At 30.5% G+C, this 15,630-nt stretch overlaps 1 protein-coding gene across 1 annotated transcript in view; it reads left to right on the top strand.

The window, feature by feature from the left end:
• Positions 1–3,836: 3,836 nt before the first annotated feature.
• LOC145326713 (neuronal growth regulator 1-like) overlaps positions 3,837–15,630 on the top strand; it is a 53,453-nt gene continuing 41,659 nt past the window's right edge. The window contains exon 1 of the mRNA XM_080170091.1: positions 3,837–3,969. Coding sequence (XP_080026217.1) covers positions 3,898–3,969 — 72 coding nt within the window. The 5' untranslated portion in view covers positions 3,837–3,897. The remainder of the gene's footprint in view (positions 3,970–15,630) is intronic.

Here is a 15,630-nt window from a genome sequence, read left to right as displayed (position 1 = left end):
GGTACTTTGTGTGATAGTCAAGGTTATTTAAATGTTTGTTCTTTAAAACATGAACTGGTAAATTACATTCAAAAGAAAAACAGCTCAGCAATAAACAAGCATACAACATATTATACAAATGTTAGAGGAACTATCGTATAAAATTCTATTAAAGGGTAACTATTGGCTATGACATCCAGTGATCTAAAGGAATAAGACAATGGCCTATAAAATGATTCACAATCTTTATGATGCTTAATAAAATAACCCATTTTGTAGATAACAATTAGTGGTTGAAACGTGTATTCACTTAACTTAATGAACCAACAAATCAAAATTCAATAAAAGTCCCCAAAGTTGTTGAGCCATAAATAAGAAAACGTTATAAACATGGTTCGCATTTGAAATTATATACATACATATATAACACAAAAATAAATTAAATTCGCCATATTGTGCGAATATTAACTGTACTGCAGTGAGAAATTAGCATGAAAATAGCCAACAACAGCATCACGGTTAAATGGCACAGGAAGATATTGAGGTCCTAGGACAAATGCAGGAGTCCCAAACGTCTGAGTGGACAAACGCAGGAGTGGACACTTAACCTAACCTAACCTGTATAGAAATACTTAATTAAATCAATATTTTAACATTCCTGCGTTTGTCCACTCCGACGTTTGTCCTGGAGCCGATATTGATATGAAAATAGCCACCAGTAGCATCACGGGGATATGACACAGGAAGATATTGATATGAAAATAGCCACCAGTAGCATCACGGGGATATGACACAGGAAGATATTGATATGAAAATAGCCACCAGTAGCATCACGGGTATATGGCACAGGAAGATATTAATATGAAAATAGCCACAAGTAGAATCATGGGGATATGACACTGGAAGATACTGATATGAAAATAGCCAGAAGTAGCATCACGGGGATATGGCACAGGAAGATATTGATATGAAAATAGCCACCAGTAGCATCACGGGTATATGGCACAGAAAGATATTGATATGAAAATAGCCACCAGTAGAATCACGGGGATATTACACTGGAAGATACTGATATGAAATTAGCAAGCAGTAGCATCACGAGGATATGGCACAAGCCACCAGTAGCATCATGGGTATATGGCACAGGAAGATATTGATATGAAAATAGCCACCAGAAGCATCACGGGGATATGGCACAGGAAGGTATTGATATGAAAAAAGCCACCAGCAGCATCACGGGTATATGACATAGGAAGATATTGATATGAAAATAGCCACCAGTAGCATCACGGAGATATGGCGCAGGAAGATATTGATATGAAAATAGCCACCAGTAGAATCACGGGGATATGACACTGGAAGATACTGATATGAAATTAGCAAGCAGTAGCATCACGAGGATATGGCACAAGCCACCAGTAGCATCACGGGTATATGGCACAGGAAGATATTGATATGAAAATAGCCACCAGAAGCATCACGGGGATATGGCACAGGAAGGTATTGATATGAAAAAAGCCACCAGCAGCATCACGGGGATATGACACAGGAAGATATTGATATGAAAATAGCATCACGGGTATATGGCACAGGAAGATATTGATATGAAAATAGCCACCAGAAGCATCACGGGGATATGACACAGGAAGGTATTGATATGAAAATAGCCACCAGTAGAATCACGGGGATATGACACAGGAAGATATTGATATGAAAATAGCCACCAGTGGCATCACGGGTATATGACACAGGAAGATATTGATATGAAAATAGCCACCAGTAGCATCACGGAGATATGACACAGGTAGATATTGATATGAAAATAGCCACCAGTAGCATCACGGGGATATGACACAGGAAGATATTGATATAAAAATAGCCACCAGTAGCATCACGGGGATATGACACAGGAAGATATTGCTATGAAAATAGCCACCAGTAGCATCACGGGGATATGGCACAGGAAGATATTGATATGAAAATAGCCACCAGTAGCATCACGGGGATATGACACAGGAAGATATTGATATGAAAATAGCCACCAGTAGCATCACGGGGATATGGCACAGGAAGATATGAGAAAATATGTAACTACAGTTTACGGGGAATAGTTTCTTTTAAAGTGCGAGTTGAGCACTGAACATTGGTTCCCTATCCCTGCGGAGCTTTCCAGTAAATCCAATATAACCAAACCTACCCTCCTTATTTTCATCAATTTATTTAAAGAATAAGGGGAGGCTGGGCCTGTGCTCAAAAAGGAACTTTGAGGAAAAATTCATAAAATCCAAGAATATATATATATATATATTTGTACAATGTAATTATTGTAAGATATTAATAATGAAATGTAAGCATTTTGTTACTTTTTCCACAATACTAGTTTGTAGACTGGTAAGATATATATTTTTGGAAAAGACAAAACACTTTTCTAATAATATTTAATAGGAAAGGTAGCTTTTTTAACTAAGACAATTATGCCCATGGTCCCAAATTTAAATATATTCATTTTAGTTAATAAAATTGAATTTAAAATTACAGTGATTATTTTGTGATAGACTTAGAGGAATTGATTGCATACCGTCTGCTACAGTAATTAAATTAAGCATTGGTTTGTGCATGGATCTGAAGGGATAGGACCTAAGGTGATAAAATAATGAGCCACCCAATTGTTATGAAGTTAATTCTTAGTTATTCTTTGGTAGATTATTATAATTTGTGGAGTAACAAGCGAGAATTGAACTCCCCCCCCCCCCTAGAAAAAAAAGTTAATAAATTATTAGAACAACCCCCCCCCCCCCTAGAAAAAAAGTTTGAATAAAATAATGGAAAAATAAATTTATGCACTGATTTATAGTCCATTGTTTCATCCCTCCCTGGGTTTATCACAATCAATAAACGTCTGTTGCATTCACTATAAGTGAGACTTCCGAGTACATTTTACGATGAAATTATTATTTTTAACAGCGAAGCCACCAGATATATGGATTTTTTTAGAAAAGATAATTGTAACAAAATTTATGAATTCGAGACATTGGCTCAACACGTAGCACATCCACTAGTCATCGGGGAGCTGATAGGTTCGAATCTCGGCTTAACATCACGTCATAACTACCGCATGAGACGTTAAAAATGGTTCCTACTGCGACATAAATAGTTAGATAAGGGGAAATGCCTTGGTCCAAAAGAGGCACAACTCATTACCCTGCACAGTTAGGAATTCTAAGACAAAAATCGTGCAATCAAAGGGTTGGTTGTCTACAGGGCGTATGGAAACTTTACACCGTAATTTAGACGCAGATAATGTTTCAAGGTGCGTGGAGAGGACTAAAACCCGAAGCAACACCAAGCCCCTTAGAGGTCATCAACACAGAATATTCTGCAGATTTGATTAAGAAGTTACTTGGTGAACCGCGGCCATAGCCAGCTGCCAAAGATCAATTTTACTTATTTATCCTTGTATCCATAAATACAATTATAAATGGCAATTATTATTATTTTTATATCAAAGTAAAACTCTCCAATAATTATTTCTGAGAAAAATGATAAATGAAATTAGCAATTTTCTGTTTCCTATAAAATCTTTTCTCTCAAGAAATATTTCCTTTTTGCTAGTCTTCATGTTTTAGTAAACATTTTAAGAGCAAAGATACTCTATAATTCGAAATGTGAATTTCTTGGCTGATGTTTTAGATAGAAGGCTTATTTTTGTATTGATTTCCTTTTAACACTGAGCTTCTAGAACATCCGGATGTCTGTCGGTCAAGTCACAAAAGACAAATACATGTTTATGTTTATGTAAAAAGTTTTCGTGGTTTTTTGTATTCATTTTTATGACACTTTGTAAATCAAATTTATGCTTTCATGTTCAATTAATTCCATTGGTATTCTTTATTTCAGATAAAAGTTAAAGTGATTAAGATGCGGTTAAATATGTTTGCTCTGTCTTTGCTGCTGTATTCACCGATTATTGGCAAGACTATCACAGATAAGGTAACTATAGTAATATTTATTTATAGCATCGTATTATAGACAGCTTTTCGCGAATATTAAATGAAATATTATAAGATTAAAACCAGTTTTGTTTTATAATTTTTATTTTGATATTCGTGAAAAATTATCTGTAAAACGATGATTTTCAATATGTTTGAGAACCGGTTCTATTCCAGCGGATACTAATCGGTTCCGAAGCCATAATGGAAAATTTGTTATTTTCAATCTAAAACATTGGAGAGGGGGGTTGGATTCGAACCAGTGACAGTAATTCAGAAATTTTAATTAAACTTGAATAGTTTATTGGGTAAACGGAATATTGGGATTAAACCAAAGGGAAGTTGGAAATAGAGAAGATAGCCTTGAAGAAATATTTCGATTAGAAATGTTTTCAAGAACAATTGTCCCTTGTCCCTCAATTAGCGCAGCTTCTTTACAACTATAGCAATTTGATTTCCTTAGTTAATTTCCATAGTTCGTTCATCTGGGAATAGTCCCTTTCGTAACATCGCCCCATAAGGGGCGATTCGTCGTATTTTTCAAATGGCTTTTTATAGGTTATTTTATTTTAGGTTAGGTAATATTGGGTTAGGTGATTGCCCACAGGGTTAGGTAATTGGCCCCGCAGGGGCTAGAAATAGGAGAAAAGCTACTGTGAAAAATACGAAGAATCGCCCCATAAGGTGCGATGTTACGAAAGGGACTATACCCGTTCATCTTATTGCCCCCCCCCCATTAAAAGTTTTAAAATTCAATTTAAAAATCTTACATCCTCATGCATGTAAAATTAGTTTTTTTACAGATCAGCTTTCTAAATGAATAAAATTAGTTGAAATACAAATGGAGATGCTGACAAATCTATTTTATTGCTTTGTTTTTGTATTTTATTTGAAAACTGTTAAACTGTTTTTGGCCACATCATTATCATAATTGCCTTTTAGTTCTCGACATAACGTAGGCCATGCACAATGGTTCTCCAATCTTCCTTTGTTTGGGCACGTTTTGAGACATTGCTGAAAGATAGAATTTTCTCATCTTTCAGTTCACTTAAGAGTTCCCTCCTCCAGGTTGTTATTAAGTCAAGGCTTGATTTTTGGCCACATAGCTAAATTTAAAGTTTTTAAATTCAAGTTAAAAACCATACATCCTTTTGTAAAATTATTTTTTATATATCAGCTTTCTAAATGAATAAAATTAGTTGAAATACAAATGGAGGTGCTGACAAATCTATTTTATTGCTTTGTTTTTGTATTTTATTTGAAAATTGTTAAACTGTTTTTGGCCACATTATTGCCTTTGTAAAAATGTTTGAAAGCTTTGACAATTTCTTTAAATACCTGATAAATAAGAAAACACAAAATTTCATTACAGAAGAATCTAAAATAACTGTTGAAACAAGGACAATAATGTTAGAAATTATAAAATAGAATGGCTTATTCAAAACTAGCGGTGCACCCCTTTTTTATTCAAAGGGGAAAAAGAGGGTAGAAAATAGCTTAAAACCACCAGAGGAATTAAATATAAGAAAATAGCCTAAACCCTTAAGTTTCTTTAAAATGGAGAACTTAGTCGTTTCATTAGTTATTGAAATCTTAAGCTAAGCTTCAGAAAAAAAACCTTACTACTTTAAATATTCTGATTTGTTAGGTTTAAAATAAGTCAAAAACTGACATAGATTTTCTTACTTTTTAGAAATTGAAAAACTGCATTTCAGAAAATCTTGTAGTGAGGAGACTTTGAATAAATTTACAAATGCCGTATTATATAGTAGATGTGATGATCATGTGCAAAAATGAAGTAAGACTTTAATCCCCAATGAATATTTGGCATATTGATTTCATCACACTGTAAAACATTGATTATTTTGTTTTCAAATTCAGATTTAAAACATTATTTTAAAAAAATGTAGAAAATTTTTGGATATGTTGAAAGAATTTTGTATACAATTATAGCATTATATATAGATTATCTCTCCTACTAGCGTGTTTGTTCTTTGAGACCCCATTATGATTTTGAGAATAATGTGTAGTGCTACTTTAAGTTAACTTACAACAATAAATTGTTTACAATAAGAAAAGACAATTCATTATAAAATACTTGTTTCCGACAGTGTATATTGCAAATAAATGTGCCAATTTAAGGAAGGTAAAGGTCATACAAAAAATATCTATTAATATTTGCATTAATTACACAATTCTACAAGACTTTTTTGATATTTGGTTTTCATATTAAAAATAAGGTTTTCCTTTCTATCCAAGGATGTTTCATTTCTTGGATGGTACACAAGATTTTCATGTTCCCTAATAAAATGAAAGTCGCATTCATTGTTTATCCAGATATGTATGCCTTATATCAGAAATATGTAGTGCTTCCTTTAGAGAAGAAATACATTTGAACTTTTAATGATTTGATTTTAAAGAATTTAACTGTTTTATTCTGTAGTAATTCAAAGTTATATTCTTTATCTCTGAGTTCTTGTTTGAATAACATATATACAGAAAAATCAATCTTATCTTATAAAATCTCAAAAAATGAATATATTTTACAGGATACTTTAAATATTAATGGGAAAAAATTATCTTCCATTTGCTAATCCCTGTATACATAAAGAATAAGGAAAATAGTTGAAGATATCTTTTATTGAAGGAATGCCTGAAAATCAATTAGTTTTTTTGTCTTTTAAATGCATTGAGGTAAGGCGTCAGTTTGTTTATGATGATCAATTGTTAGTTCCTGATTATTTGTACATTTTGTTGAGACGACGATGACGCTGTTATTGTAGGAGCTCCCACATTGCAGAGGTGGATTCTTAAGAAAATTTGCCCCACTTATCGCTTAGTGGGGCAAAATTGTTTTCGTGAAAAATCCACCAAAATCACATTAAAAAATTAAACAAAATTATATGTTGATAACAATTTATGATTTTGTTTAATTTTTGTAGATTTTTAATATGATTTTGGTGGATTTTTCACGAAAACAATTTTGCCCCACTAAGCGATTAGTGAGACAATTTTTTTTTAAACGGGGGTTGCCTCTGGTAGGAATAAAAATTATACCGTTTTGTCCTTTGCCTGATGTGATAATGTAGTAGGTTGCCTCTATATGTGTGTTCAGTAAATAAATCCTGTAAAATACAGGATCAAATGAATTTTTAGAGATCTTATTAATAATCATAATAGCCTCACAGAAACATCGTTTTAAGGACTTCTTTCGAATAGGAAATCATAACTTAAGTGAAAGACAGGTTTACACCCATTTTCTATTATCTAGGGTGTGGCAAATAGTACAGAAAGTTATGATACAGAAATATAAAACATATATTTATTTCTCGTATTTATTCGAATCCGGTGGATAGGAACCGGTTCTCATCCATACGAAAAAACTATGTCTAGCATCATATTATATCCAGCTTTCTACGAATATAAAAATGTACAATCACATCGGGGCTAAAAAAAACTAGTTTTAATCTTATAATTGTACATTCTATATCCGCGGAAAGCCGTTTATAATACGATGCGAGAAATAACTATTATTGTGAAAAGCAATTATTGAAAATTAAAAAATATGTAGGTCAATATCATTGTTTTCTATTTACTGTTTTAGTAGCACAGCAAATCTGTCAAGAGTATGTCTGTGTGTTTATACATCCATCAAAATTATGAAGGGACCTGAAAACAAAATAGTTTAAATAGAATGATCTGTTTACAGATTATAATTGACTTTTTTCATAATTTTATTCAGCTATTTTCTGCGGCGATTTTTATGTACACTAGCGGATTTTCCCAGAGCCTCTAGGGGTTTTGTTCCTAAAGAAAATGGAGAGTCTTCTTCTATAGTCCCACCCCCAAAAAAATATCGTAAAAACCCAACAGGACCAGTAGGTATATTCCCTCAATAGGTTCAGCGGTTACCGAGATCTTAAGCTTCAGACGGACGGACGGACGAACAGTTAGACATCATTCTATCTGTATTATAGATTAATGTCGTTGTCCAATAAAATATTAGACATTCTTTTTTATTCTTTTGATATCTTTTACATTGCTAAAATCAATAGATTACTTAATAACTAAATGAAAACTACTGCAATAACCTGCAAAAGAAAACGTTATATCAAAGCATCGTTGTTAAATAAGTTTTTATCATTCGTCTTTCAGCATTTCCCCCTCTCCACCTCCCCGTATTCTGTAGGTTCTTATTGAAACAATAGAGAGAAAAAAACAAGAATGACAAGCATGCAAATCCATTTGTATTTTAGAAAGTTAGCTGCAGTTGTACTTTGCCTGTCAAATCCAAAACTCTAATTAAATTAAAAATATTAATATAATAAAGAATTCTTTTGATTTAATATCAGCACTAACAATTGGGAAGTTATTTTCAGATATTATAATTATGGATGCACTAACAACTTCATACTATGTCAGATTTTTAACAACCAAACAATTAAAAGTCTTTCATGTCACTTTTTATAGATTAGGGACAGATATTGACTTGAACCAAAGTTAATGCAATTAACAAAAAGCACGAGCAGGAGGACAAATATTATTATAGATTAGCTACGCTATTCCACCAACCACCAGAATCTTATTCTTTGAATTTTGTTGCATTCACCATTGTATGCAAGATTCAGAGTCGGATACTTAAAAAAGATTTAGTTTCCATTCTTGTTTACAAGGTTAGGAGTCCGATACTTAAATAGATTAAGAATTTAACTAAGATCTAATACGTACATATATTCATCATTGTGATTTACTCAAATCATTTTAGTTTATACACTAATATGCAAGGTACAAAGTCCAATACTTAAATTCTTTTAATGTTAACAATTCTATGCAAAATTTATTGTAAAATTATTCATTAGATTTTCATTTAAAGTAGTGTGCATAGATCACTTTCCATTACATAAATAGTTTCCTTTTAGTTCCTGTTGTATACTGTAGAAAACTTTTGAGAAAATGCTTAAGAATCGAGCCTAAAGGACTGTAGAAGCAAGTAATCAAATGAAATTTCCAATTCTTACTAAATGCAAAGGGCAGGCTTGCTATAGTATTGCTAGCACAGAACTATGCTATACCAACTTTTACAGTTATAATAACATAGAAAATATTTAGAGATTTTCCTCAGGTATTGATTAAACTCCACTTTTAATTTTAGTTACCCTCCCCCAAAATAGCTATTTTCTATAAGCAGCTTTACCGTAAATGAGAGCCATATCGGTTAGCAAGATCTTTATTTATAGACACATAGACATCATGCTACTTTTATATGAATGATATCCTTCTATTACACTAACACGAACTTGTGATGGTACTTCATGTGTTCTACTTGTAAAATATCAAAATTAAAATGGAAGAAAGTAGGGGAACCAAACACTTGCAGCAACGCAAGTGTCTCAATATTCAAAAACTAATATTGTAAAAAACTTTTCTGACTTCATGCTTCATAAATAACAACAAAGAATTCAACAATTTTTCCAATTTTGAATATTGTTAAAAAAGTTTTCGCGGAATTGAATGCTTTTTCCAACTTTTATTGGCAATGTTTTGCTTACAATATTTTCAAGCTTGTTTTACTTTAAATAAAGTTTTTTTCAAAATTTAAAAAATTGTAATTGTTTTTGAACCCAAATATGAACCCAAGAACTCTTGATGTGATAATTTGACATTACCTACATATTTTGGAGTATCATTTGTTTTAAAAATTGCAACAAAAAATAATTTAAAAATCATTGGTTAAAGATGACATAGTTGTTATCTTTAGAAAATAATTTGATATGATCATAAAAGTTACTACCTAAAGATTAATATTAATAGATCAGTTCTATCAAACATTTCTATCTATAAAAACGATTATTTTGTTAAATTGAAATATGGAAGTGTTGAAATAATATATTGCATCAACTTGAAGACTTACATCATTTGATATTTATGTGTGAGGTATCCTATACAAAATAATTCATATTGTACAATAAGCTTGAAAATAATATTTTTCTTTTATAAATGCTGAATTTGTATTCTGAAAATTATTAACATGCACTTTTAATTCAATATTTTTATAAAATTTGTCAATATTCTTAAGAATAATACAAGTCATGTAAGCATTAAATTACCATTAAAAGAATGACTTATTAGTTCTTAATTTCCATGAAGAACACATTGTTCAAAGGTTTTTCTATAACTGCTTAAGAAAATATGTTACATTGTGGCTTCAAAACTGATTGTTATCTGCTAGATTGGAACTGGTTCTCAGCCATACTGAAAAATCATGTATAGCATTGTATTGCAGTTCAAACTTATACATTTTCATTTCAATATCCATGTAAAACTATCTATAATATGATTCAATAAATAACTATACAAGCTATAAATACATACATTTGTAATATCTGTTTCTCAATAGGTATATAAAAATATCTTCTATTTAGATACTTATTCCATTTAATAGTGTAATCAAACTTAATAGATATTTGCCATAGTGAATAATTGAACCTAAAGCCCTCTTTGCAAATTGATTTTGTTATTCATAAAAGTGTGAATCAGGAAGCAAAAGTGAAATTCTGCCTTGTGTATTTCTAGTTATACTCTTGTGTGCATTTACAAATTCAATTATAACTTTCAAAACTCTGGGACAAAGGATATTTTATGAAGTGGTTCTTTTCTTTTCAAATGATAAGGTCAGGGTTCAGCAGAGACAAGAGAGGTAAAACTTTGTTTTCAAGGTAGAATTTGATTTCATCTAAAGAATCAAATTAGGTTAAATTCAATTTGTATACTATTTATTAAAAAATGTTTCTTTACTTTGCTGTTTTTCATAGCTTCTAGCAATAGTTAGCTGAACTCAAGTAATAAATAAAGAAAATAGGTTCAATTAAAAACCTATGATCTTTAATGTAGAACACCTGCCATATAAATTAACAGGTATTTCATAGGCATAAGTCAAACAACATGCCATTCTAACAAATATTGTTTTATAAACCAACCTTTTACCCTGTGTTGGAAACTATTCACTTTAGATGGAGAAATAGGAAAGATATTGTGTGAAAGGGAAAGACTTTGTTGATTTCTTTTCTTTTTGTTTTTGTTTTGTTGTGCATTTTTATTCAATTTGCTTGCTTGACTCTTTAACCATTTTTTTATTTGGAAATTGTTCTTTAAGCTTTTATAGATTGGTGATGTTAAACTATATTTTCTCATGAATATAATCAAAAGACTTGAAAAGGGCAAAAAGATTATTTATGACAACTCTAATATTATCTAACTTAAATGATCACTTTTAAGATAAAATTAAGGTTACACATTTCTAAACCATTTAAATATCTAGTATATAGTATCTTATACTAAAATAATACCAAGATATAATTTAATTTTGACAAAGAAACTTACTTTTTAACTGGCTAAAAAGTTGTATAGTAAACTCAAGCCCGATCCTTTCATAGGTAATAGTAGACATAAATGTTATAAAATATATGTATATATAAAATTGCTTGATGTAAACCATAGTAAAAGAAACATCTACCCAATGTGCATTTGATTGGAAGAGGCACAGAAGTATTTTATTAGGAATGACAGAAGAAAAAAGATTGTTTCTTTATAAGTTGACAACTTTATGCAAGATCTTTTTTAGGAATGCAGCTTAGAGCTGTATATAAAACACAACATTAACTATTTACTTTCCTTTTTTGAACAGTAGCTTCCTGAACATGTCTGTAAAAACCTTTAGCTGAAAGTCCTAAATTTGCATAGTAAATGTGCCAGTAAATTGTCCAAGGTATTTCTTCTCCTATACATGCAACAATTGCTGCTTATTAAATCCGTGTAAAATCTTTAGCAATAGACAGATAGGAAGAAAGAGCTTAAAGCAAGATTCTGATTCAATAAAGCATATTATAATAGACAAGTAAAAAAACAAGAAGAATATAAAACTTTGCAAAAATGACAACGTTGGTTGGTTAAATTAGTTTGTTTGACTTCTTCATGATAAAGGGATACGTTAATGTAGTAATCAAGACTTTGTAAAAATATTTTTTCCAGTATGGCTTCGAAGACGATTGAAATCGCTGGATTAGAACCGCTTCTCAGCTATGCTAAAAAATCATATGTTACATCGTATTACAAACAATTTTCCGCGATTATTAAACAAAAATTATAAAATTATTAACTGTTATGTTAGCCCGGGCCTGCAGCTTTAATGTTATAATTTTCATTTCAATATCCGCGGAAAGCTAACTATAACTCGATGCAATAAAAACTAATCAATTATTAGGATTTATCGTTACGTTTATCACTCGAGCGTTCAGACAAAGTAATACTTGTATCTTAGTTGCTGTAAGATTTCTAAAATTAATTGATTGAAAGTAATTTATTAACGAAAATATCATACTAAATACATACTATACCCCAACAAATTTTTATTTCGAATATTTTTTTTCAGAAAATATTGTGCTGAAATGGGAAAAAATTTACACCTTTTTTAGATTCTTTATTCCATAGTATACCTAAAAAAGAAGTTTCATGCTAAAACAAAATAAAAGTTGTCTTCCAGAACATTGATAGGTCTTTAATAAGTGTCAATACTTTGGTTAACTTAAGTCAAGATTGTTACAAACAGAATTTACTTATTTGTGGTGCAGCAACTTAACCATAGTCTGGCGTTATGCCACTCTGTCATTAAGTCAAATCACATTGTCTTCATTTCAGGGACTAGACTGAAAATTATACTGGTATGTCACAAAGCTATAAGAAATTTTTTTTCTTTCGTTGACGTGAATAATTCACTTATTTATCATATCTGTAATTATTTCTGTGCCAATGATATTCAGACAAATTTTTACCTTTTTTTACCCTTGAGGGTATAAGTTTTTTTTATGGATACAAACAGAAAAAATAGCACAGCAAAAAATGACTTACTTCGACCTAGTAACTAAATACTTACAAGAGTAAGTTGATGTCGAAGCCTAATCAAAAATCAAATCAACTACTAGTAAGTCAGATGCGTTTTTTATGATATTGCATTATTTGGTATCTACAATCTTTGATATTGAAGCTATTTTTACCGAATAAAAAGTTTTATAAGTATATATGATAAGTTTATAAAATTAGGAATTTAATAGTCAAAATAAACTCTACCAAAAAATGTTAGTCTTACTAGCAATTCTTTTGGTATAAAGTATGCAGTATTCAAACCACACTAATATGATAATAAAAGGTTATAGATATCATATTAACAATTCTAAGTTTCTATCATAATATAGAAATCTACATAGTCAAGGTAAGTTTTAATTTATGTACCCGAGTTAGGTTTTACATTTTAAGGAATAATAGGATAGTAAAATTAGCTTTATTTTTATAGTTTTCAAGAACATTTTAGTTGTAAATGATAAACAGTTTTATGGCTGTAGTAGAAAAAATAATTTACCTTAAAGTTTTCTGCAAGGTACGAATAGCAGTTTTATTTTAAATATAAATCATTATCCTTATAATTAACAATGTATCAGACCACAGATCAATAAGATTAATTCTTAAGTTGTAGGCGAAATAGTTTTTCTTTCGGTGTAATAAATCTCTATGCATTGCAATGTAATTTAGCATAATTTTGGCTTTGTTTTTGTGTTCCATTGTAAATATCTAATTCTAGTGAGGTACAAATTCTTCTCGTTATAAATCATAAATTATCTTATTATAGAAAAAATAAAGGGGGGGGGGGAATTAAAATTGATTATCCCTCTGTACTTTTCCTTGTTTCTGTACTTTTAATATCCCACATATAAAGTAAAAATTAAATAAAATAAAACCGATGCATTTTAAGGTTGTCTCGCCATTGAGCTAAAAAACTTATAAACTTACAAGTGAAACCACAGCTAGCATTAACCCCTTTGACTTATTTTCAACTTTAAAACACATTTTTCTAGCTTTTTAGGGCTGCCATAAAATCGACAGGCTAGTTAATAAAAAGATAATAGTTATCTATCGCATCGTATTAAAGATTGCTTTCCGCGGATATAAAAATTGAAAATTATTAGATTTAAACAGCTTTGTTAGCTACATTTAAAAAATGCTTTTTAAATCTCCTTATCCGTATACTTATCCATTATTTTGTTGGGCTTCGCTATATATGGATGTTGTCATCCTTGATTTAGATTTATTTACAGTATTTTTTACATATCTAATAACACATCTAAAAAAAAAATTCTTTAAAAGCCATATCACTCATATACAATTTTTTGGCTAACTTAAAAAAAATAATATGTGTAATTAGCGTAAAAAACTAGAGGATCTGAAACAAATTGAAATATATAAGAATTTAATAAGATAACGAATTGTAATTGGCCAATTCAAAAATGTATTTTTGTGTAAACACCATGCAATTTTACTGCAAAGCGCTGAATAAAAAAGTTGAAAATCATTTACACTTTTACATGGTATTGTCATTTTAAGGTATAAAAACTATGACCAAAAATCTGTTTCAAGAACGAAAATTTATTTAATACTAGCGGCTACGCGTCTAGTGGCTACATTGTGAAGGAACACCATATCGGTTCAGCGGTTAGCGAGATCCTTTGGTACACACAAACACCTCTTACTCTTATATAAGTAATTAAATTATGTAAACCCACAAAAAAACATTGAATTAAAAGGGCAAATTCAAATTTGCAGCGACAAAATGAATACCATTTAAATAACGTTATTCTAATAATGGCTCGACATGTAACAGCACAAAATTATGACTAGCTCAGAAATCCCAAACAAAAAAGAAATTTTGAATATATTTTCCCTACTTTTAAGTGGTATATCCTTTCATTTGGTGTGGATAGCTCTTTTGGGTAAAGTTCCAGAAATTTATTACTTTCAACTTATATTTATGGGTTTTTAACTTTTTTTATAGCGTACCAACTCCTGAAGTGAAAGCTAAAACAAGTACATCCAAAATTGATATAAAACATATTATAAAACGAGTTAACAATACAGGGCTCGGCAGCCAGACATCAGCAATTTTTCCGTTCAGTAATTGTTTTAATAACCACCAAAACAGTCTAATTAAGCGACATATGCTCGGGTAAGGTGCAGCTGTTGAGCCCTATTAATATATCTCAGCAATAATAAACTAACCTTAGTTAAGACGAAAAGATGAAAAAGAATGAGATTTTTACATGTTAATGATCAAACAGTTTAATACTTTTAAACATTTTTACTTTTTTCTGCATATCTGCACCCCTTTCTAACAAAATTTGTCCTTGTTTTTTGTTGGCGGAAATGACGGTGAAGTTTTTATGCTTCTTGGAATCTTAATTTTGCAATGAATTTCATACAAACACAATGCAAGGTCATTAAGAATAAATAATACACTAATTTAAACTAAAATATTAATTGATAAAACGAACTGCTAAATGTTCTTAATTTATTCGGTTAATTAATAAATATATATCCAAGTTTTTCTTATTGAATACATACTTAAAAGAACTAAAGATCATCATTCATGATATTTATATTAAAATGTATGAATTATCATTAAAATATTTTTTTGACTCACTTTTCCTAACTTTCTTTTAGGAGGAGATGTTGTTAATTTCTTTCTTGTCTACTTTATTTTTACCAGTTAAATAACAAGGTGTATAAACTTAAGGGAAAACAAATTTTCTTCAGATAAATCCATCTCTCATCCATCGTT

The sequence above is a fragment of the Acartia tonsa genome, chromosome 1, assembly GCF_053477335.1.
Source record: "Acartia tonsa isolate MP-2025a chromosome 1, ASM5347733v1, whole genome shotgun sequence".
NCBI lineage: Eukaryota > Metazoa > Arthropoda > Copepoda > Calanoida > Acartiidae > Acartia > Acartia tonsa.
This window is presented reverse-complemented; position numbering and strand designations above follow the sequence as displayed.